The sequence below is a fragment of the Pelodiscus sinensis genome, chromosome 8 (assembly GCF_052426305.1).
Source record: "Pelodiscus sinensis isolate ZL-2025 chromosome 8, ASM5242630v1, whole genome shotgun sequence".
Classification (NCBI taxonomy): Eukaryota; Metazoa; Chordata; order Testudines; family Trionychidae; genus Pelodiscus; species Pelodiscus sinensis.
In genome coordinates this window covers 69135634-69159880 of record NC_143059.1, presented here as the reverse complement: position 1 = coordinate 69159880, position 24247 = coordinate 69135634, and the positions used below count along the sequence as shown (strand labels likewise).

The 24247-nt window shown below is 48.4% G+C and overlaps 1 protein-coding gene across 2 annotated transcripts in view; it reads left to right on the top strand.

Annotated features, from left to right (window-relative positions):
- The window catches only part of SORCS3 (sortilin related VPS10 domain containing receptor 3), a 498174-nt gene that overhangs the window by 400830 nt on the left and 73097 nt on the right, over positions 1 to 24247 (top strand). For both annotated transcript variants that reach the window (XM_006135388.4, XM_075935518.2), the window contains exons 10-14: positions 798 to 944; positions 1980 to 2082; positions 9247 to 9323; positions 9426 to 9517; positions 16268 to 16375. In XM_006135388.4, the coding sequence (XP_006135450.3) occupies positions 798 to 944; positions 1980 to 2082; positions 9247 to 9323; positions 9426 to 9517; positions 16268 to 16375 (527 nt within the window). The remainder of the gene's footprint in view (positions 1 to 797; positions 945 to 1979; positions 2083 to 9246; positions 9324 to 9425; positions 9518 to 16267; positions 16376 to 24247) is intronic.

The window sequence follows — 24247 nt, the reverse complement described above, 5'->3', positions numbered from 1 at the left end:
TGATTGCGGGGTAAATTGCCTGGCAGAGCACCCTTCACGTTCCTGTTGGTGGACAGTTCCTGGAGAGAAGTTTTTCTAGGTCCCCACCAAACTGCCCTGCCCTGTTTGTAGCCTGCCCTACACGCTTTGTCCAAGGCTAAACTTACAGTCCTCATTGTGTTCTCAAAAGTTCCCGCCCTGCCCACAGTGTCGGTTATTGCTATGTTAGCAGATTTATATAATAAATTCCGGGTAGGATTCAAAAAATAAATTCTTGTGCCAACCGCAAACTCTTGCTTCACCCCTTTATGGAAAATGTCAAAGACGAGGCATATATTTCACTACTTATATATATTGCCATCAGCCATCTTACAGAAACTGAATTCTGTAAGCCCCTTGCATTACTAGCATGTTTAAATCTATATAAAGGAAAACAAAGATAAAATAATAAGCTATTATTTAACTAAAACAAAGCAAATATCATTTTTGTAGGCCGAAATAAAGCAGATAACGGTTAGTAGGCTACAGTGGGTACGTTGCAAGGGGCCTGGATTTCCGGAGAATCCTTAACCCGCCTTCCTCTTGCAGATTAAGATTGTAACAGTCCCACTGCAAGGGACCCTGGCTAACCATGTAGACAGACTCCAGCCTTTCCCTCATTATAAATAGTGCAATTGATTCTTTTCCTGTTCTTCTCCCGGCTGCGTGGGCTGAGTGGGCTGTTTCTCAGAGCGCTCGCATGCGTGGGAATCCCGAACAGAGCCTCATTCTCGCCTGTTCGCCCGACGTGGTTTTTCATCTCTCTCCATTTTTCCTAGGTAGCAGGGATCAAAGGCATATTCCTGGCGAACAAGAAGATCGAGGACCAGATAAAGACTTTCATCACCTACAACAAGGGCAGAGACTGGCGCTTGCTGCAGGCTCCTGACACTGATCTGAGAGGGGATCCCATGCGCTGTCAGCTGGTCAGTGGCAGAACTTTTCCAGCGTGCAATTGACGAACCATTCGGGGCTTTGTCCTTGAGCCCCCATGCAGGCAATACCCCCACAGCAGCCGGTGGCCTTCTGGCCAGCATGAGAACTACAGGCCCAGTGCTCCAGAATAGAACCCAACATGGCAGCTGGGTCCTCAGCTGGTGTAAACCGAAGTTCTGCTGCAGTAGTGAACCCACATTGATTTGCTCAAGCTGAGGGTCTGGACTTACATATTTGAAAGGAATCAGGTCTGCAGTGTTTCTCTATCTGGTGCCTGTTTCTTTTTGGGCTGTTGGGCACTAAGGCTACGTCTACACAACAGGGCTTAACTCGAAATAAGCGACGCACATTGAGCGTATGTCCATTGCGTAGCTTATTTTGAAATAGGGAGTGTCTACACAGCACTTATTTCAAAGTAGAGCGCTCTTCCTCTGACTTCCTTTACTCCTCGTACAATGAGGGTTACAGGAGTAAGAAGTCCTCTAGCTTGACCGTATTTTTACACTATTTTGAAATAACTGCCGGCTGTGGAGATGCGGACTGAATTATTTCAGAATAGTGCTAGTTATTTTGAAATAATGTTGCAGTGTAGACGTACCCTAAGGAAGGTAAGTCAGTTTCTGTTTCAGAGATTCATAGAGTTTAAAGCCAGGCAGGACCATTGTTATCTTTCAGTCTGATAGCGCAGGCCAGAGAATTTGAAAAAGATCTGAGACTGTCAGGAGATCAAAATACTGATTTTTTTAAAAACAGCAACGAAACCCAGCCATGAACTCCTCTCCATGTGATTCAGCAGAATGATTCCTCTTGCCCACATGTGAGATTTATTTGCAGGGGCAGAGGGGCGGGATATACACAACATAACCTGCACACCTTTCTTCCTGACCCATGGTGGAGAGGATCGTTTGGAGAAGGCACTCGTTATAACTAGCCAGCCCCAAGTTAAAAAGCCAATAGCTTGCTCTTTCTCTGATCTTGGGCTTGGCGTATTAAAGTTTATTTTCTCTGCTTCCTCCCCTCTGCAGCCCTTTTGTTCCTTGCACCTGCATTTGCAAATCTCTGAGAATCCATATACATCAGGAAGCATCTCCAGCAAGGAGACGGCTCCGGGGCTTGTGGTGGCCACAGGTATCGATTTTGTCTGTGCTTTCACCCTGTTCAGCCAGGCCTTAACTAGACACCTTCCTGGGAAGCTACTAAATTGCTGCTGCATTTAGCTGCTCAGTGGTTTGCAATGTCAAAGATTATCTTGTCGGGGGAGAGGTATGGATTTGTGACAGGAGGCTGACAAGAAATGTGACAAATGTCTTTTGTCACATCGCTGTGAAGTTTTTCAGGTGGGTATCAGCGGCCTGAATGTGATGTGTCTGTTGCTGTCCATATGTGACGTGTTTGTGTGCTTGGGTGAGGATGTAAATATGCCCACCAGCCTCATTCTTCTCTTCTTTGCATCTGATTTACACTGATGCAGTGCCGCTGGCTTTCGAGAGTTATTTTCCAGGTGAGTCAGTGGATAATCGGGGTCACATGCTGGGCCAGATTTTTGGCTAGCCTAAATGACCAGTGGAGGATCTGTCCCAGTGCAACTCAGAAGCTATTTTTGGAAGTAAGAGGTTTACAGAGACTTTCTTTCATGAGATACCTTGGCTCCAGCTGGTGCATTCTGTGTGGTAGCCCTGTACTGTTCTGTGAAGCCTGGTTTTGGCATATTGCAAGGCTTTCATGACAGCCTGCTGGAATCTTGAATGCCACCGATCGGCCGACCCATCGCAATTCATCTGACAACCATCGCGGCCCCTTTTTGTTTGCACTTGTCTGCTCACAGTAGGTGGCCTCATCAGGACGGACTAGAAACTCCACCCCACGGGAAGCTCCCACAGTGCTTAGCTCTGTGGGAACTGTTTGGGGATCACAAAGTGGTTTTGGTACGACTGTCGCTGGGAAGAGCTTGCGAATGCAGTAGGAAAAGCTGCCGTGTCATTTCACACATTTGCTAGAACTTGGGTGAACTTTTTCCCTAGCGACTCAGAGTGGAACATTCCCCGACGCTGGTCCATACTCCCTCACTTGCGTAGTCCCATTGCCTGTGATGGGGTTGTTTGGAGGAGTAAGGGCCCATAGCATTTCTACTCTGGTGCATTGCAATAGCTTCCACAGTCTGTCCATCATGTAGGTTTGTGCTATTTTTTTTCTGGCTGTTATAGCCTGAGCAGCTATTAAGCTGTTAATTGTAGATTTAGAATTGTTTCATTTCAGCACCTCACCAGTGTGAATTTGCTGAGGGTCCTACTCACTCACTCACTCCTCAGCACTACAGACCATGGAGGTCTGGGGCTGCTCTCATACTTTGCCTCCACCTCTTCCTATTAAGGGACTATTTTTGCCACAGAGGGTAGCCACGAAAGCCCATGATACCATCTACATGTTTTGTTAGTCTATAAAGTGCAACTAGACCATGTGTTATTTTTGCCACAGATGGTAATACAAGGAAGTGTGTCTGAGTTTTTGTTTTATTTTGGGGGCAGAGGTTGGATGAAATCAGGACCCTATTGTACTTGAACAGAAGAAAAACTTAAAAAACAACAAATAGTCCAGCAGCTCCTTAAAGACTAACAAAACATGTAGATGGTATCATGAGCTTTCATGGGTACAACCCACTTCTTCAGATGAATGGAGTATTAAAAGTCTAGTTCCAAAATAAGTAGGGGATATGGCATGCGGGTGAACTGTGGGAGAAGGAAGTGGAAAAAATAGCGAATTAGAGTGTTCATGTTACAAGAAGCTGATAAAGAAGGTGCAAATTGTTCTTAAGTACCCATTGTTTGGTTGGTTAAGTCATTAGGATGTGGAAGGTAGTGTGCTAGCCAGGTAATGGCTTTATTCACACCTTTGTGATGGGTCCCAAACCTCTAATTGAAGTGAAGTTCCAACTCTTCCCTATGTATTTGGCTTGTGGAATTAGCCTGAAACAACATGGTGACTTTGAGATTCATTAGGGTATGTCTACACTAGCTCGTTAGTTTGAGCTAGGTAGGCAAAGGAGGGCAAACGGAGTTGCAAATGAAGCCCGGGATTTAAATATCCCGGGCTTCATTTGCATCTTCCCGGGCACCGCCATTTTTAAATCCCCCTTAGTCCGAACTCCGTGCCCGCGGCTATATGCGGCTATACGCGGCTACACATGGCTACACGCGGCACGGAGTAGGTAGTTCGAATTAGGATCTCTAATTCGAACTACTGGTACTCCTCGTGGAACTACCTACTCCGTGCTGCGTGTAGCCACGGGTACGGAGTTCGGACTAAGGGGGATTTTAAAATGGCAGCACCCGGAAAGATGCAAATGAAGCCCGGGATATTTAAATCCCGAGCTTCATTTGCAATTTCGGTTGCCCTCATTTGCCTACCTATCTCGAACTAACGAGCTAGTGCAGACATACCCTTAATGAGTGCCTGGGCAGGTTAGCTCATGATACCATCTACATATTTTGTTCTTCTTTAAGGTGCTGCTGGACTATTTGTTGTTTTTTAAGTGTTTCCAGTTACAGACTAACTTGACGACCCCTCTGAAACATAAGAACATAAGAATGGCCCTATTGGGTCAGACCAAAGGTCTGTCTAGCCCAGTATCCTGTCTGCTGACAGTGGCCAATGCCAGATGCCCCAGAGGGAGTGAACAGAACAGTTGATAGTCAAATGATCTCCTGTCACCCATTTCCAGCCCCTGACAAACAGAGGCTAGGGACACCCTTCCTACCCATCCTGGCCAAAGGTAAAGCAAAGCCAGCACAACTGCGAAGGGATTAAATTCAAAAGGAACCAACCTTTAGGTAGATTGGGTCAATGCACACAATTCAGAATTCCATCCATATGCCCCACAACTCCAGGAAGTTGAGTTAGGAGATGTTGGCTCAACGCCATCTCTTTTCTTCTTTCTGTTTCTTACCATTCTCATGCACTTACGTGCATCTATAGTCCAGCCGGCCCTGGAAATTGAACCAAAATCCTGTGAGACAGCTTGCTCTTGTAGTAGTTATGGCCTGACTTCTAGCACGGAAGGTACTGTATATTTTGCAAAACATTCTTTCAAGATTTCTAGCTTAGTGTTCCGGATCAAAGAGGTTCAGGTAATTTGGGTTAAAGATCCCAACTTTGTGATGTGGGACCAAATTGAACTGTCAAGGGCTGGCAGCCCACCACTCCCCACAGAGAGTGTATACAAGCCGTCATGGCTCATGATATAGTTCTTAACGGTGGCCTTTATTTTTGATTACTGAATTCTCTAGGAGGCAGATCAGATGCCAGAGGCAGCATGAGAATGAGATTCTAAGCAATGATCTAGATTACTAGACAATGAGATTCTTTTCAAGCTGTCACGGCATGCAATGAAAGCCTCGCTTGTATAACAATTAACCTTTAAAAGGCAGAACCATCATTTCTGTGTTGCTGCCTTGTGAAATAAAAGGCTTAACCTGGTGGGAATTGGCACATCTGTTTCTGTTAACCTCTGTCACCAGCTGGTCTGTATCAGCACAGACAATCCAAATTACGCATCACAAATGTATTCCCTTAGGTCTTGTCTTTGCTATGCTTCCTTGGGAAATCTACCACTCTTTCACAACCGGCGCGCCAGCTCCACCAGTAGGAACAATGGTGGGAGTGCTAGTCTAGATAGGAGAGCATTGGTCTGACTCTTTAAAAGAGAAGAGACACATATTAGTGTGTAGTTCCATGCTGATCCAAATCTTTTTGAAGTCAATGGAAGTCTTTCTGTTGATTTTGGTGGATCATGCCCCAAGGGAGAAAGGAGGGGATTCATGACATTGGGCAACAGCTGGAAATGGTTGTGATGGAATTCCAGCAAGCAAGAACTCCCTTCACTTTGCCACCAGCTATAAACCCCAGTTGGATGGTTGGTTTCAGACCTTGCAGCTTAGAGATAAAAAGCAGGCTTTTGAAATTCAATCTGCTGAGCAGAAACCAACCTCTAACTCATGGGGGTGAAGAGGAAACTTTCCCTATGGGCAGGTCAGCCCAAAACTGCCTACTGCAGAATTTCTTGTACTTTCAGCTGAAGCAGGTAGTGTTGATGACACCTGGAGGTCAAGGGACAATGGAGTAGGTGGACCAAAGGACTATCAGAGGGTGGCAGTTTCTGTGTGCCTAATACCAATATGAAACCTTTCTTGAATCACTTTACATCAGGTGCAACCCTGATCCTGAGCTTTTATTTTTGGAAACAGGAGTGTCACAACAACTTGGCTAGTTATATACACTCTGATGCTGATGGGTGCTTGACAAGATGCATCTGGGCTTTAATTCCTTGTTTTCCATCATTAAATGTCAGGAGTGCAATTAACATTTTCATTAGGCTGTTTTTATTGTGCTCCTATTGAGCCACAGATGTGTAGGAGCAAATCTTCCCTTCTTACTTTTTCTTTTTTTGAGGAAAAATAGTAGCTCCTTTAGAACAAAACATCAGGGAAATTATTCCCTAATTTAAAAATACCTTAGCTGTAGAGAGAGGGAGTTTTATGCATCAGTGGATAAGGAATGTGCTGTGGAGTCTTTCATCCATTGGTCATTGGTTCAATCCCAAACAGAGCTATATTGTCTGTGAGTCATTTCCATCTGAAGGCCTTTCTGTGGTTAGTTCCCTCAGTCTACTTTTTTGGGGACTGTCAAGGCTTTTTCCCCACTCTGGCATGATAAATGCAGAAGTGGGGGCTCTCAAAAGTACCCCAAAACCTTATCTTTCCAGGCTTTGGTATAAAGCTTCCCCCAAAATCTTAAAACCCTAGATTTTGGAGATAAAAGATCCACTGCCACTACCCAAGTAATAAAGAAACCAGGGACAGACTACTTGGGAAATCTCAGCCCCAAAAGTAAAACCAGAATACAAAAATTAACCAATACCAGGTTAATAAAAAGAAAAGAGAAAGAGCTTTTATTATCACCACAATATTCCTGTTGCAAGCATAGTGACTAGATCAGTGGTTCCCAACACAGTGCCAGGCGCCATGATTCCCGCCGGGCCATTTATGTGTGCCCGCGGAGCAATCTGGGCTGGCCCCGCCCCCGGCCGTGCGGCAGGTGCCAGCCCCGGGTGCATGTGTGGCCCCTGCCCCCATACGCCCAGCGCGTGCCGGTGCCAGCCCTGGGTGTGCGGCGCATGCTTGGCCCCGCCCCCAGTCACGTGGCCTGTGAGCGGCCCTGCCCCCATATGCCCAGTGCGTGAGCGGCCCCGCCTCCAGGTGCCCGGCAGCCCCAAAACTTTGGGGACCACTGGACTAGATGGAAAAGTCACAAATTAATACACTCATGGGGGAACCCTTCATGGGCCAAGAGCTTAGTTACAAAGTAGAGGAAAACCCATTTTTAAATGGTCAGACAACAGATTCCCATTTCCAACCCATAAAACAATAAAACCTAGTTTATTTATCTAATCTTTACTCTACTTACAGTTGGCCAACACAGGCTACTCCAGGGAAGGGGCTGGCTCCTATATATAGGAAGGCAGGATAAGGGATCCTTGGGAAGAGAGGTGGCGTGGACTAGAGGATCGAGCATTCACCTGGGGAGCCCAGAGGTGGGAGTAGCTGGACAGCTAATGAAGGTTGGCTCAGGGATGGAGTTGGATCCTGCATTTGGAAAGCCGGACAAGGGGCCCACTGAGGGTACAGAGGAGCAGTGTGGCCTAGGGGCTAGGGCATTCACTTCAGGAGCACACAGTGATGGGTTCAAATCCCAGTCCCACCCATGCTAGGAGTGACCAGACAGCTGGTAAGGGATAGTGAAGAGTCCCTCCTTGGAGGGAAGACATAATATCTGTCCCTCTCAGTGGCTGGAGAGAAACTGCCCCACATCAAAGGAGGGAAAAACCCAAAATTTCCTTTGTCCCAGTTTGAAATCCCTATCTGCACTTTTATTGGCTGACTCTACCTGGCTTAGATAAGGGACATAGTTAACCCCTCAGTCCCCAGGCTGCTGGCCATCTCTCATGATCATGACAGGGACAGACGTCTATGTTACAGAAACCTCACCTAGCAAAGGCTGGGAAGCTTGTTGGCAGAGTTGGTAGGAAAGCCATTTACCGTGTGGCATCTGAACAGAAAGTTTACCCTGGAAGATGGCTCAGCCAGAGAAGTGGGGAGGGAGGGCAACTAACTTATGTTACTTTGGACAAGCAGAAGACTTCTGTGTCCAGGACTATTGGTGTGGCAGTCTCTGTCCTCACTGAATTAACAAAACAAAAATGCACCCTGGCCAAACCTATCCATTTCTGCTAATGCGACAATGTGCCCCATTTCTGATCAAGAAGAACAGTCACCATTGTTGAAGACCTAGCTGTGGTCTGATCATTGTTACCTTCTGCGATGGCTGCCACTTCGTATGGCCCTGGGTCATACTTTGAAACCTAGCTCCACCAAGATATAGTTCATATTGGAAACAGGCCAACTGTTAACGGGGAGACATTTGTAGTGTCATCATGAGCCACATCTGTTAGGCTTCACCGTAAGCTGCTACTCAAAAAGACAGGAAGTGCTCTTTGCTAGACGCATGGCTTCTGAGATCCATGAGTTGGTTTTTTTTGGAAGGATCATGCAGTGAAATCTTAGCCCCACTGAAATCAGTGGGAGTGACACTATTGATTCCGGTGGCACCAGAATTTCACCCCTGAACTCCAGCTCTAATGAGGCAAAGGCAGTATGAATAATTCAATTTGAGTGGTGTGAATCTGCCTTTTCACTTGACTTTGCATGATAAATAGTGATAGGGAGAATTAAATGTGTCCATGTCAATGTTTTACAAAGACTAGGAGAATGCAGAGGCTCCCCAAATGCAAACTCATCAGCTTTAGCATAGGCACTATATTTAAAAAAAAATGTGCGTGCAAATGATTATCTGATTCGCATGCACAGATGTCGCAACTACAAATTTGGTACAAAACAGGCATGCAGTTGTGTTTGTGCTTTCCTAAAAATGTAGGCCTTAACATGAAGCAGTCCAGACATGTGTATCTCGAGTTGTTGCAAATGCATGCAGTGCCACTAGAAGTAAAAGCAGGCCAGGGAAACAGTCTTTTCCAGCTATTGACTTTAAAACATTTTGTTGTCTTACTATTTGCAATGATCTCATATCTTAATCTTCCCATCTGTCCCATGGTGTTGCCATACGAGCCTGGAATTACGACAACCAAAACCATTGGTTAAACCAGTTACTCCTGATTCCTGCAAAAATGGAAATTTCTCCCTCTTGCCACACAAAAGCTTACGAAACTCACTTGTGTTTCAGGCAACATCGGCTCTGAACTCTCATATACCGACATCAGCACGTTCATATCTTCTGATGCCGGAAACTCATGGAGACAGGTACAATCAGATGGGGGAGAAGGGAGCTGTGTACTTTTTGAAAACCTACTCTTTGGGCCTCTAATGCTTGAAAAACTCACATTCTACCTGACTTGTTTCTAGATCTTCGAGGAAGAATACAACGTGTGGTATCTTGACTGGGGAGGGGCACTTGTGGCCATGAAGCACACTTCCATGCCCATCCGGCATTTGTGGTAAGGTTGTTTCCCCTGCTTTGAGAAAGTTTTCTGGTGGGGTGGGGGGCAAACTAGAATTGTCCAAAATATAATTAAGATCTCTCAGTTCTGGGGTGGATCCTTTTCCCTCCTGCTGGATGTGCAATAAACAGAAGACTAAGGAATGATTGAATAATCTCTTACGGAGCTATTCGAGAAGTAACTCTCCAACTGTGATCATCTGCAGGACTCTGTGGTGGCCCACAGAAGGCTGGGGAATCACATGATTTTTCTGGACCTTCAGCTGGTCCTTCAGCTGCTTTCAAAGGATGTGTGAGGCCTCCCACGTTAGATACGTTGAGTCACATTTTCCAACCAGTTTCACACACCTTTAGGTGTCAAAGTAAGTGACCAGATTTAAAACAAGAAACAAACATCATGTTGGGAGCTGAGCTCTTTTGAACATCTGGCTTTTAGGGATACAGTCTTCCCTGATTGATTTCCTACCCGTTCAGCCTCACTGGTTGCAACATCCAAGCACCATTTGGCCAGTGGCTGCAGGAGATGACTCAAAAGGATACTTTTTTAATTGTGTCGGCAGTGGAGTCAGGAAGAAGGGTTTGCAGGCTATAATGAAGAGGACCAAGAGGATGGACAAAAGGTGCATGGGAGCACTGGAGGAAAGGAAGGATTACCAGATGGTGGGGGAGCAAAGGGAGGAGTAGCCGATGGGACAAGGAGATAGGATAATTGACTTGATGCAAAAAGGGTAGCGTATTTGCCTCACTACAGACTGACGGGAATGCGAAGACAGTTTGCTAGTGTTCCTTGTTGCTTTTGTGATATTGCTGCAGTTGCCAGAGAGAGACTGGTGAACACAAATGGGATTGGGAGCGTGGGGTGAGTAGGTGAGACGATCGTTTTGTTCAAGATGACCAATGGGTAGCAGGTTTAAAACTAATCAAAGAAAGTTCTTCTTCACACAGCGCATAGTCACCTGTGGAACTCCTTGCCAGAGGAGGCTGTGAAGGCCAGGACTAGAACAAAGTTTAAAGAGAAGCTAGATAATTTTATGGAGGTTAGGTCCATAAAAGGCTATTAGCCAGGGGATAAAATGGTGTCCTTGGCCTCTGTTTGTCAGAGGCTGGAGAGAGATGGCACAAGACAAATTGCTTGATCATTGTCTTCGGTCCACTCCCTCTGGGGCACCTGGCACTGGCCACTGTCAGCAGACAGGCTACTGGGCTAGGTGGACCTTTGGTCTGACCCAGTTCGGCCGTTCTTATGTTCTATGACTTTGTTCTGACTCTAAAGATGTTTGAGAAGCCCATGCTCTGGATACTCCACCCAAACCAGCTCCTCCACCTACCAGGTGGGGGCATTGGGATGTAGGCGTTGGGATGTAGGTTTGAACTTCTCAGCTGGCCCATATGACTCCCGCGCTTGATGCTGTAACAGACTGAGCTTCTTCAGCTCCACCTAAGATGAACAGGAATTCAAGGTGCTCAGCATCCCAGTGCATAGAAGCTACGATGAGGCAAGCCAGGCTTCTAGTGCAGAACATCCACCAGAACTTGGGTGAGGGGAATATGGAACAGAACCAGGGCCACCGATGGAGCGGTGCAAAGGGAGCAACTTCCCCAGGGCCCATTATTTAAAAGGCCACAGCTCCAGGCCCTTTTAAATTGCTGCCAAAGCCCCTGTTCACATGGTCCGGGCATCAAAGAAGCAGCAAAGAAGACTGGCGGGGAGGCTCCGCCCCTTCCACTTGAGGCTCCGCCCCTTCTAGGAGGACCCATAGCCAGAACCTCCATCTTTCCTAGGGATCCATTGTGTCTGTCCTCGGCCCTGATCAGAACTTTATACCCCGCCTGTCCTTCCACCAAGTGATACGCATGACAAGCGGCCATCAGGGTTCATATATTTTCAAACCATGATCCCGAATGTCTCCTTTTGAACTTTTGATTAAACAGACATCCATTAATTACATGCAGTGCACATCACAGCGTGCACTTGCTCTGTGGACGTGTGGGGGCAGCAGGCTCAGGGCCTGCAGTCGGGAGGTGGAATTGCTGACAGCTGTCCACCGTGGCGTTACCTTCTGTCTTGGATTGTGTGAGGCACTGGAGCACCACTCAAGGTCTGGCCTGCCCAACTTCTGCAGCGTGAGGGAGGAAATGAAACAGAAATCGTCTTCCGTGCTGAGGTTCCTGTTTTCCTGTGAATGAGAGACCCGTTCTCTCCTGATCATTGGCACTCTTGCGTATCTTTTTCTGACTTTTCTTTGTAGTCTAGACGTAGCCTGAGGCTATGTCTACACTGCCAACTTTGCCGACAGTGCCTATGCAAATGAAGTGTGGATTAGCATATTGCTGCACTTCATTTGCATAATTTATTCAAGCCGTTTTTGTGCAAAAGCAAGCAGTGTGGACTTTTTTGACGCAAAAACAGGGGTTTTCACAACCCCCCCTCCATATTGCTTATTTTTGTGCAAAAATGGCTTGAATAAATTATGCAAATGAAGCACCGCAATATGCTAATCCACGCTTCATTGACATAGGCACTTCTGGTAAAGCCAGGAGTATAAACAAAGCCTTAGGGTATGTCTAGACTACATGCCTCTGCCGACAGAGGCATGTAAATTAGACATATCGACATAGTCAATGAAGCAGGGATTTAAATATCCCCTCCTTCATTAGAATAAAAATGTCCGCCGCGTTGTGCTGGCTCAGCTGTTTGTCGGCTCAAAGCAGCAGTCAAGATAGTGATCGGTTAACAAGGAAAACTGTTGTCGACCGATCCCTTATGCCGTGTGAAACTAGATTTACAGGATCGGATGACAATGGCTTTCCTTGTCGACCAATCCCCGTCTTGACTGCCGATTTGAGCCGACAAACAGCTGAGCCGGCACAACGCGGTGGCCATTTTTATTTTAATGAAGCGGGGGATATTTAAATATCGGTATGTGGATGTGCAATAAGATGTCTAGAGGCATGTAGTCTAGACATATTCTTAGCGATTAACTTTTATTGACATGTCTGCTAGTTATTTGTTAACCCCTTATAAATTAGCTAACCGCTTCCTGGATAGCATAACGTAAGAACACAAAAACGGCCATACTTAGTCAAAGGGCCATCTAGCCCAGTATTGTGTCCTTTGACTGTGGCCAGAGGGAATGAGCAGAACACGGAATCATCAAGCGATCCCTCTCCTGTCATCCATTTCCAGCCTCTTACACACAGAGGCTAGGGACACCATTCCTGCCCATGCTGGCTAATAGCCTTTGGTGGATCTAGCCTCCAACCATTAGTCCAGGCAGTCCCTCATTCTGTGACAGCTCCCATGGTCTTGGTGAGGGAGGTGCTACTCAGTGAGAGAGAGGCTATCAGATTCTGAGCTAGTGCCTGGGAGGGAGGTGTTGAAGCAGAAAGACAACGCGGGCACAAGAACACACGGGGATAAACTGGCCATGAATACATTTGGGCTGGAGTTTGTAACCATCAGAAGAGTGAGATTCTGGAACAGCCTCTCCACAGGGAGAGTGGTGGCAACACCCTGACTAATTTTAAGATGGAGCTGGATCGCTGGATGGGTATGCCAAGGCAAACACAGGACTTGATGACCCAGGAAGTCCCGTCCTGCCCTGCCTTCCTGTGGCCGTGTGCATGGGCAAATGTTTGGTTGTGCACCGATTCATCCAAGGAATTTGGGGCACATGCTGGGATCAATAGCGGTCACCTGCCCAACTGCCCTTTCTGCCTCAGAAGATTCCCCACACAAGCAATTTCACATCGAATTTGACTCATGCCACTGCCTGTGGATGTCTGGCCTACTCTACCACACAGCTGTTTAGAGCAGTCATTTTTTCAACTCTAACGGGTCCTTCCAAATGATACCATTTTGGGGCTTTCAAACATGCATCATCTCGACTCAATAAGCACCCTGAGCCATCTTGATTAGCTTGGAAATCTATTAGCTCTCCAACTGGGACATTGTACAATAAGGCTCATCCTGGACAAAAGAGAGTTTGATTATTGAAAAAGCAGAGAGAACTTGAGCTAATCTAATGAAACTTGCTGTTCCCCCAAAGTCAGCAAGCAGGCAGACAGACCAGCACACAAATGCACAAGGCTATGGGAAGGTACATACATTTCAATAAATAGAGTTTTTGAAGGATAAGCTCTTTGCATGCGGACATCCCACGGCATTTTCTCTTTGGTCTGGGGGAGGCTGTTTTGTGTACAGCTGCAGCGGGGTGCACCTGTCATGCTAAGGGGCAGGTCTTGGTAATGTACCTCTTGGGGATAAATCTGCTCCACCCGTCTACGTTTCCACAGGGTCACTGGAACCAGTGTGGCTCAGCTGTAGGGCGGGGAGCAGGAGCTGAGGAGCTCACGTTGGGAGTTGTGGGTACTGTGGGGCCTGGCTCCTGGGAGGGATGCTACTAGGGCCTCATCCTAAGCCCTTTGGATTCGATGGAAAGACTCTTGACTTTGGACCAGGCCCATGTGCCATCTTCTGTGCGGGAATGTGGGATGTGATGCAATTCAGCAGCCCTGGGCTTCCATGTAACAGGGTGCAGGCTGGGTGCTGTCCCTTCCTCCCCTGGCTGTCAACGTAGCAGCACAGCACCTGCCCTGCTGGCATCCTGCCCCATGACTGGACTCCTAGGAGAGCCTGAGAAGCAAATCATCCATGGTCAATCCGGCTCCTCACTGGCCTCAGTGGGAAGGAGTCGCACCACCTCCCAACCCCTTCCACCAAACCCCACAACTCAGGCTGGGCAGAGCCCGTGTCTGTCCACGTCCTGCTCACTCTCCTGGTGGAGATCGTGTGCTGGTTGCCGTGGGAGTTTGCTTGGACGCTGAGAGAGAAACCCAGGACTCGACACGGTCCATTATGGACTGAAAGGAACAGAGCATTCCGCCCCTCTTCTCTAGCTCAAGTGTGGCATCTCCCTTCAAAAGGATCAGAGTCATGGCTGCCACCTCAGGTTAGAACCAGTGACCTCCTCCTCTAAGGGTGTGTCTAGACTATAGGGTTTTGTCGACAAAATTGGACTTTTGTCGACAAGACTATACCTGTGTCCACACTGCCTTTGAGTTATGTTGACATAACGTCGACAAAACTCAGCAGTTTTGTCGACATATGTAAACCTCATTCTACGAGGAATAACGTCATTTATCGACAGAGTTCTGTCGATAGAAGGCATTATTGCATATACAGTGTCCTTTGCGTCCACACTGTTATGTCGACAAAGTGGCTTGCTTTGTCGACAGAACTGGCTGTAGTCTAGACGCTCTTTGTCGACAGAAGCTTTGTCGACAGTATCTGTCGACAAAACTTCTGTCGACAAAACCCTGTAGTCTAGACATACCCTAAGAGCTGTAGTCTGCACAGCGGCAGCCAGTGAGCCAGGACTGGTAGATGAGATCCCTTCTCCTCCATGAACAGAGCACCACGGGGCACAAAACTCACACACGGACCCGTTTACCTCATAAATACCTCAATTTACCTTATAAAATGCTGTTGACTCGGCATTGCAGAAATCAGAGTTTTGGAGAACAACCCCCCCCTTCCCCCCTTTAGCCCCTACGGACGGAAGAACAAGTTTCTCTTCCCTTTTGAAATAAGAAACAATTTCCTGTCGACCAGAGGAGGTATTGTGCCTTGTCCATCCTTTAGGCAGTGCCCATCGGTTATCAGGTTTCACAGCTCTGGACTTGCCTCAACTGCAGACAGCTCTGAAATGACCCACTTGGAAGGGTATTTAATCGGTCAAGGGCCAGGAAGCTTGCATGTTTGCTGTTTTTTTCTTGGCAGGTGGGATTCTGGGATAACTTGCCGAGCAGAAACCCTCCTGGAACAGTTGCATAAAGACTCCAGGAGCAAAGGAAAACTTTCTCATTTTCTGAATTATCTCTAAAATGAACAGCGCCACCTTACACAATGGCTCAGGCCCACTGCCCTGTAGCGCCTCACAGCAGTAGCGATTGAATGTGTTTGCTCTCCAGGCTGGACGTTTGTTGAAATTAAGTTGACTCACTCCATTTTCCCCCAGATGAAGGTCCCCCATGCAGCCCCATTGACGTCCAAGTTGCAAAGATGTAGTAAGAGAATTTGGTTCAGTGTTTAGCCTGCTCCTTCTGCCCATTGCTAATATTAATTAATTAAACCCCACAAACACCCAGTGAGAGGGATGTGTACTCACAGCCTCATTTTACTGAGGAGGGGGAACAAAAGCACAGAAAGGCTGTGACTCACCATGGGTCTGTGGCAGAGTTGGTGAAGGAAGCCATCTTTCTTAACTCCGGGTTATACAACACCACATTTGAGGCTGTGTATTTTCACCTACCACAATGAATGTTTTGGACGTACACACCACAATGGATGTTGGCGATACCAACCGCTGTCTTGGGTCTAACCCGGTGATGACACAGCAAACGTTGGCCTGGGATGCCACTTTGGGTTGGATGTCTTCCTAGATGTGTTACCACATGACATAATCTTTAAAGATGAATATTTAATTCCTGGAGCCTCCAGGACAGTCCTAGAAGATTGGCAGCCCTAAGTTAAGCTTTTAATGACTTTGATAATAACCCTTGCCACTTTGCTTCCTCCCAGCACTTGTAGAACATTAATTAATGACATGGGGAGATAGCAAAGACTGACACTTGTTTATAAATCCAGCAGCGGTGGCTCACAAGCCTTAAAAGTTGTTTAATTGTGTAGCTAATAGTCCCAGAGCCATCCTTTTACATTTGTTTACTTGGTCTCTTTCGATTCCAGGGTGAGTTTCGATGAAGGAACATCCTGGAGTAAATATGCCTTCACGTCAACACCGCTTTTTGTCGACGGGTCCCTGGTGGAGCCAGGGGTTGAGACGCAGCTAATGACGTAAGTCCTAAATAAGTTGTGTTGGGATGGAGCATGCGGCCTTCAGTCTTCTCCTGGGTGTAGTGTCAGACCTGCTGCATTAGATATGAATAAGTTACTTGGTAGAGGCTGGAGGGCCACCTAGGAGCTCTAATACAGCTGATTAGATAATTTTGTCTGCCCTGCTGTGTAACGTAGGCTGGAGAATAAACATGCCATAGAACATGTCAGTAAACTACTGGTGTTTACAGCTGAGCAATCGTAACGGCCACCAGGCGGATTTGAACTTGGGATCTCTGGAACTTAGTCTAGGAGCCTCTCCTTTTGAGCTAAAAGCCAGTTGACTCTCAGCCCATGCTGTAGAGGTCGCTTGTTCTTATCTGTTGCTGTGGTCTAGGTGCCACTGCATGGGACAGTGACCCACGCTAGGTGTGTGAGTTACACAATAACCGTCCTCAGAGCCAGGAGTGGGCGATAAGCGGCCCAGGGGCTAGACATGGTTTGCCAGGATCAACCCCTGGCAGGCAGCTGGGCACTTGATTGACTTGTGCATTCACAGGTACGGCCGCTTGCAGCTCCCATTGGACACAGATTCCAACCAATGGGAGCTTTGGGAAGCTGTGTCCCGGTCTGCGCCACTTCTGGCAGCTCCCATTGGCTAGAAATGGCCATCTGTGGCCAATAGGAGCTGTGAGCAGCCGTACCTGCGAATGCGCAGGTAAATAAAGGGTCTGGCAGCCCACCATGGACTAATTCTGACAAACTGTGTCAGGCTCAAGGGCCGTTTATTGCCCAGCCCTGCTCTTAGATGACACATTGGGGTTGAACTAGGAACCCGCATGGCTAAAGCGTGAGGGAAGGAGCATTTTGTACCTGCTGGCTGCAGCAGCATCTCTGCTCTGGATGGGCACAGAGCATGGACGGAATCACGCCCTCAGCAATGAGTTGCAGTTGCCATATGCAGAGGCAGGGGCTTCCAGCGACCACGTCAATACCAGCTCTGCTCCCAAGGGCTGGGTGCCGTGAGAGGGCAGCCAGGCCCGGAGTGAGGGATCAGGCGCCCAGAGAGCAGGGTCATTCGCAGCAAGCGCTCCCCGCTGACTGGGCGAGGCAGCGGTGCAGTGCTGCTTCAGGAACCGCTGCCGGGGTGTGAGCGAACGCCCTCCACCAATCACAACGGGATGGAGACGGCGCTGCGGTGGCACTTCACTGCAAACGCTGCTCTGGCTGGTAGAGCTCTTCTGAATGTCACCAGATTCTGCTGTGACTGGCCCGTTTGACACCAGCAGCCCCCAGCCGTGGGGATACTCTTGAGTTATACCCATTGCAAAAGGGGGAGGGTCCTGCCCATTCTCTTTTGCTCTAGTCTTTTGTGCGATAAAGTGATATGTGTGTGTGTGTCCAGAACTGTCTCCCTACGCAGGGGCAGCTCTAGACTAGCTGCCAGCAACTGGCGCCCTAGGCGAACCACGCAATCGGCACCCCCACCTCCAAACCCCTCAATGATATTGCACCTCCATTTGGCGCCCCATTGAACTTGGCACCCTAGGCGACCGCCTAGTTCACCTACATGGATGGGCTGCCCCTGCGTGTGCATTCAGCACCCAGCACAAAGGGGCCCCCACCTCGGAGGAGCCCTCCGCTGCTATTTTCATACAAATAAATAATAACAGTCAGCATTACAACAAGTAATACATACTGAATTCCCCTGGAAATTAGGCTAAGAAGTGTGTGTGTGTGTGTGTGTGTGTGTGTGTGTGTGTGTGTGTGTGTGTGTGTGTGTGTGTGTGTGTGTGTGTGTTAGGCTCAGAAGTGTGTGTATGTGTGCTGGTTTGTTGTGCGCAAATACTGCCTGAAAAGAGCAAACACAATAAGGCAGAATGCAGCCAAATCTTGAGCATGCCCTGGAATTGGTGTAAATGTCCTTTTAGGGACAGGAGATGCGTATACAGCTGTGCTTGAAGGGTTATATTCTACACGTTTCACTCTGGGTAACCAATTCTGGTGACCAGGGATGTTAACGGCTACACAGTTAACCAGCTAACCAATAAGTGACTGCTTAGCAGTTACCGGTCCTGGTTAACTGCAACAATCCCTCACCTCCTGTGTCCTCTGCATTTAAAACTTGGACTGTCAGGCTGGCTCAGTCCCGGCCCACCGGCCTGAGTTTTAAATGAAGAGCATGCAGGGGAGCCACCTACCGCCCTGCACTGCTGCCTCTGATACCGACGGATTGGATATCTCTAGTCCATACAGCCTATACAGAGGCAGCAGTGGGGATTGGTAGGGGGTTTCCTGGGAGTGGGGCCGGGAGCCAGGAGCGTACTAGCTAGCAGCCCTGCCCCCGGTGAGAGCACTGAGTAACTGTGTAACTGCTAGGAATTGTTGCGGTTACACGATTATTAAAATAAATGCTTTCTACCATCCTTACTGCCTACCACATTTTCCTCAATGGCTCCTGGTCAATATAAAGTGACTTGCAGAATGTTACATGCCTTGGAGCAAAACCCATGTCTTCTGCATTGCAAGCCAGGCCCTGATCCTCTGGACCAGCAGTTTTCATAAAAAAAAATCATTGATACCCGCAATTCAACATCATTTGATTGAAGTGTGGGCTCCGGGGTGGGACTGAGAGCTTTGGAGTGTAGGAGGGGGCTCCAGCTTTCGGGGGGGTCTGGGCTCGGGTACTGTTATATTGTGCATCCCTGTTATGCATTTGCTGGTTTCCAAAGACAGTAGCGGTTGAAGCAGTTGCATTCACTCAGTCCTGTATAGCTAGCCAGATCGTCCACTTATGCCTCTCCTCTGTAGTCAACGGAGCTAAACCAGTTCATGCTAACTAAGATTTGGCTCATATATAATGTGGTTTCCTTTGAAATGAAACAGTCTTTTAAAATCGAAGCTTATTTTTATTATTTATCCTTCCAGTATTTCCACGGAGAATGTAGGAAGCCGGTCCTGCTGGACTTTTTGTGCCAGGTGTATTGAGAACTGGCTTGTTTTTCTTTTCTTTTAATCTTTACAGGCTTTATTAATTGTTACTGAGGCCAGTATAAAAGTGTTCACAGGAGTTTATAAAAGCAGTAAAAGAAATGTCGCCTGTTGCTTGCCAGCAATTTTCACAGAAACTCCTACTCACCGTCTCCCAGGTGCCGACTAGTAAAACCGCTCATTTATAACCTAGCTAGAAAATGGTTCTCACACAGCTTTTTTAAGTATTCTCCTGAAGGGGAATGGCAGAGAACGGATCCATCAGGGCAAAGCTGGGTCAGTCCGGGCTCATGGGGACTGTAAGTCAGAAGAACGAAATGCTTTCATGGTGCTGGAAATCTTTTGGCTGTGTGGGGAAGCCAATTCATGGCTCAGTCCTGCAACCTGCTGCCCGACGGCGGGACCTGGGTGGGCCGTGCTGAGCTTCTACCGATTTCAGAGGTCCCCCAACAAAGAACAGCTTTCAGGGTGGGGGGCTTCTGTCCCTCAGCCGCGTGGAGGATTTCTGGGGAGTATGAGCCTGCCAGGCAGCGGCAGTGGGATGCTAGAGGGGATCACATGAACCTCGAAAATGCCAGGACATGGAAACAAGGGTTGAGTTGCTTTTCTGGAGCCTCCCCATCCTCCTCCCTCGGAAACTGCTGAAATATTCCTTCCAGAGAGCCCAGCGAATCCCTAGGACTTCAGAAAAATAATCCCATTTCCATTGAAATGCACCAGGTTGCACGGCACGGCGGCTACTTCCGAGCCTAATTTCCTGTGGGAATTCAGTATTTATGGCTTGTTCTAATGCTGTCTGAGATTTAATTGTATTACAACAGCAGCGGAGGGCTCCTCTGTGGGGGGGGGGGGCTTTGTCAGTTCTCTGTGGTCGGAACCGTCTCCCTCCGTGTAGGCACCCAGCACAGTGTAAAACCTAATCTGCATGCAGATTTTATATCCATTTAATTGTTTCCTTGGGGTTGTGGGTTTTGCAGCAATATAATTAAATCAGTAAAGCTCCCGGAGTGGACACAGGTACGGATACAAAGATATGGAAATAAACTCCCTCAGTATAAGGCGCCTTCCTATTAGTCAAACTGAGTGACAGGGCAAAAACTGTCTCTTGACCAGCCAGACAGGGAAACGGAGGCTGAGTTATAAAGAGACTTGCAGAATGCCACACGCCTTGGCGCAGAGCACACCTCTTCTGAATTCCATGCCCGGCCCTGATCCTCTGCCCCGGCAGTTTTCAAACTTTTTTTTCATGACCCAGTTGAAGAAAATTGTTGACACCCGTGACACCACATAATGTGACTGGAGTGTGGACTCCGGTGTAGGGCTGAGGAGGAGCTTTGAGGTGTAGGAGGGGGCTCCAGCTTGGGGAGGGGGGGTCAGGGCTAGGGCAGGAGAGGTTTAGTTGAGCGACTCTCGGTCAGCGGTGCAGCAGTGGGGGGTGGGGGGGGCCTAAGGCAGCTTCCTGCCTCTCCTGGCACCACAGACCATGCTGCGCCCCAGAAGCAGCCGCCAGCAGCTTCCCAGCCAATGGGAGTGCGGAGCTAGTGCTCGGGGCAGGGGCAGTGCACGGAGCCCTGTGCGCTCTCCCTCACACTTAGGACCTGGGCTTGTTGCTGCCCACTTCTGGGGTGTAGCACAGTCTGTGGTGCCAGGACAGGCAGGGAGCTCCCTTAGCCCCCTCACTGCAGCAATGAGACCCAGTGCCTGACATTCCATGACCCAGTACTGGGTCATGACCCATAGTTTGAAAACTCCTGCTCTAGATTGTGCTGCCCTCCTGCTATGCTTAATGCTCCACCACAGGAACCGCCCGTCCCTGCCCCCAGGTGTTTCCCATCTCAAAGGGTGTGTCTAGACTACATGGCTCCGTCGACGGAGCCATGTAAAGTAGTTTCCCCGACACAGTCAATGAAGCAGGGATTTAAATAATCCCCGCTTCATTAAAATAAAAATGGCCACCGCGCTGTGCCGACAATCAGCTGATCCAGCACAGCACAGCAATCTAGACACGGTGCGGTCGACAAGGGAAGCCTTTGTCGACTGTTCCCTTATGCCTCGTGAAACGAGGTTTACAGGTGTGGTCGACAAAGGCTTCCCTTGTCGACCGCGCCGTGTCTAGACTGCCGTGCTGTGCCGGATCAACTGATTGTCGGCTCAGCGCAGCGGCCATTTTTATTTTTACGAAGCGGGGATTATTTAAATCCCTGCTTCATTGACTATGTTGGGTAAACTGCTTTATATGGCTCTGTCGACGGAGCCATGTAGTCTAGAGACACCCAAAGGGGCACACACGAGGCCAGAGAAGGGTGTTTTTTCTTTTTAGTATGACGACCATCATTGCTGCTCGTTCACCTCTTGGGCTCAGAGTTCTGCAAACCTTCTCCGACAAGATGGCCGCCCAAGCCCACTTTGGGAGTGGCAGCTCATGCCTGACAACATGCTTCGCCAGAGCAGGGTATGCCAATGTTTCCAGTAAGCCCACTGCTGCTCCCTCCCCTCCTGAGCTAAAGATCTGAGAAGGCACTAGTGTCACCATTGGAAACCCAATGCATTGACTCCCTGTGTGATCATCTGGTTTCCCCAAGCACATCTTGGCGAGGCATATTTTGCAGGAACCCCTTGCTCAAGTCTCAACAGTACCTCATAGGGCATGGTGGGAGTGGGGAGAAGATAGCAGAGAGCAGTGGCCAGATATGGTGGAAGCCCAGGAGCTGCTAAAAGGAGCGTTGATGGAGTACTGAATGCCTTAGGGGGTTGGAGCAATGGGTGCCTGCTCTCTTTGGGTTACCCGGGGCTGAAGGCTCTGCGGTGACAGTGAACAGTTCCTGTCCAGTAGGCCATGTGAAATGGGTTGCTGGCCTTGGTTGTTTCCTAACGGACAGGAGCCCACGGCCCCAAATCCAGCACCACTGGCACCGGTTGACTCACGCGTTGCTGAACGAACGATGTTGCTGACGGAGTCTGACACACGCCCAAAGGTTTGGCTCCATTGCAGCTCAGAGGCAGCCCCAGGCTGGGTCAACAGACCCATGATGGCGGGACTCAAGGTAGCATGCTAAAAACAGCACTCAGATATAGGCGCTCAGGCCTGACGACAGGGTGGGGGTGGGGCAAAGGGGGCAGGAGCTCAGTGAGTCAAGGGGCCCAGGCCTCCCCGGCCGTTGTCATGGCTACTGTAGCCCTGGTCCCTTGACATCACCACCGGAGCACTATGCTACGCGCTCCGGGCAGCTCTGAGGCCTAGGGTGGGGCACTGGGGTACACTCCCACTGTACCCCCAGACCCACCCCTTCCACCCAAGGCCCAACTCCTTACGGGAGCACAGAGCTGCCCGCCCCCCACATACCTTGCCCAACGGCCCTCAGAGGCTGTCAGCATCTGTAGGTGGGCTTGGGAGACTGAGCCCTGATTTCAGTGGAAGTTAGGAGCCTAAAAATTGGGATTTGGGTGAAACATCCTGGGAAGCTTTTTAGGAAGATGTATGCAGTGTTGCCGTGGCCCTGTTGGCCTCTTACCAAGATGTTCAGCCATTGCCATAATGAGAGAAATAAACAGGAAAAGGGAATCCAGGGGAAGGAGGGTTTGGTTCTGTAGGTTCACCCTGGCTGTGTCTAGACTGGCCAGTTTTTCTGGAAAATCAGCTGCTTTTCTCGAAAAGCTTGCCAGCTGTCTACACTGGCTGCTTGAATTTGTGCAAAAGCACTGACTTCCTACTGTAAGAAATCAGTGCTTCTTGCGGAAATACTGTGCTGCTCCCGTTCAGGCAAAAGTCCCTTTTGCGCAAAGCTTTGGCGCAAAAGGGTCAATGTAGACAGCTCAGATTTGTTTTCCGCAAAAAAGCCCCGATTGCGAAAATGGCGATCGGGGCTTTTTTGCGGAAAAGCGCGTCTAGATTGGCCACGGACGCTTTTCCGTAAAAAGTGCTTTTGCGGAAAAGCGTCTGTGCCGATCTAGACGCTCTGTTCTGAAAATGCTTTTGACGGAAAACTTTTCCGTTAAAAACATTTGTGGAAAATCATGCCAGGATAGACGTAGCCCCTGAGACTACAGAAAGTGAAATACCATTGGCAGTTTTCAGCACACCACCCAGCGATGGGGAAATACATATGTGTGCTTGTGGGCATAGGAAACTCTGTGCTCTGGTTTTTCCCTTTGACTAGTTTCATCTTGCCATGACGTTTTCCTGCTTGTCTTATTTGGAGTCTCTTTTACAACTGCATTATCAGTTTGAAATACAGCCAGCTTTATCATTGGCGACAGGCTAGTTCCGAAAGGGGGTTTTACGTGCAATGTTCTGAAGTCTGTCCTGATTCACTGCACAATCCTTTGGTTACAATACCGTGAACACTGCAGCAGGGAACGGTGGGTTGCTTTAAAGGCATAATAGAAAATACAAGTTGAAGCCTTCGAAAGCAGAGGAGCAAAGATCCTCAAAGGTCTTTCACTTAAAACGTGTCCAGATATTGATCATTCCTCAGCTAGAGGTGGAGTCAAAAAGCGGGGGTGAGAAAACAGGGAAGTCCTGTCAGAAGAAATGGAAAACAACCCACTCACCCCCGCACCATGATTATATAAATTGATTGGAGACCAAAGACCACAAATAAAAATATTGAGCTAGGGAAAGAAAGATTTTTCGAGACATTAGCCTTTATCCAGTAAGCCAACCCACTGGACCATCTGATCTGCTTTGAAACCACTGTTGGAAACAGCCTGGATTAGATGTGTTAGAGGCTAGTGAATATCCCACTAGTTCTGTGCGTCGGTTTTACGCCATGCTAAAAAATGAGTTTGTGTTTGGGGGTTTCTCTTCTATCCCAGCTCCCAATCAGACCCTGTCCAGAGCGGTGCCCTTTGACTGGCTGTATTGTTTTCTTAGCTTTCATGGTGATAAATATTATAAATAGT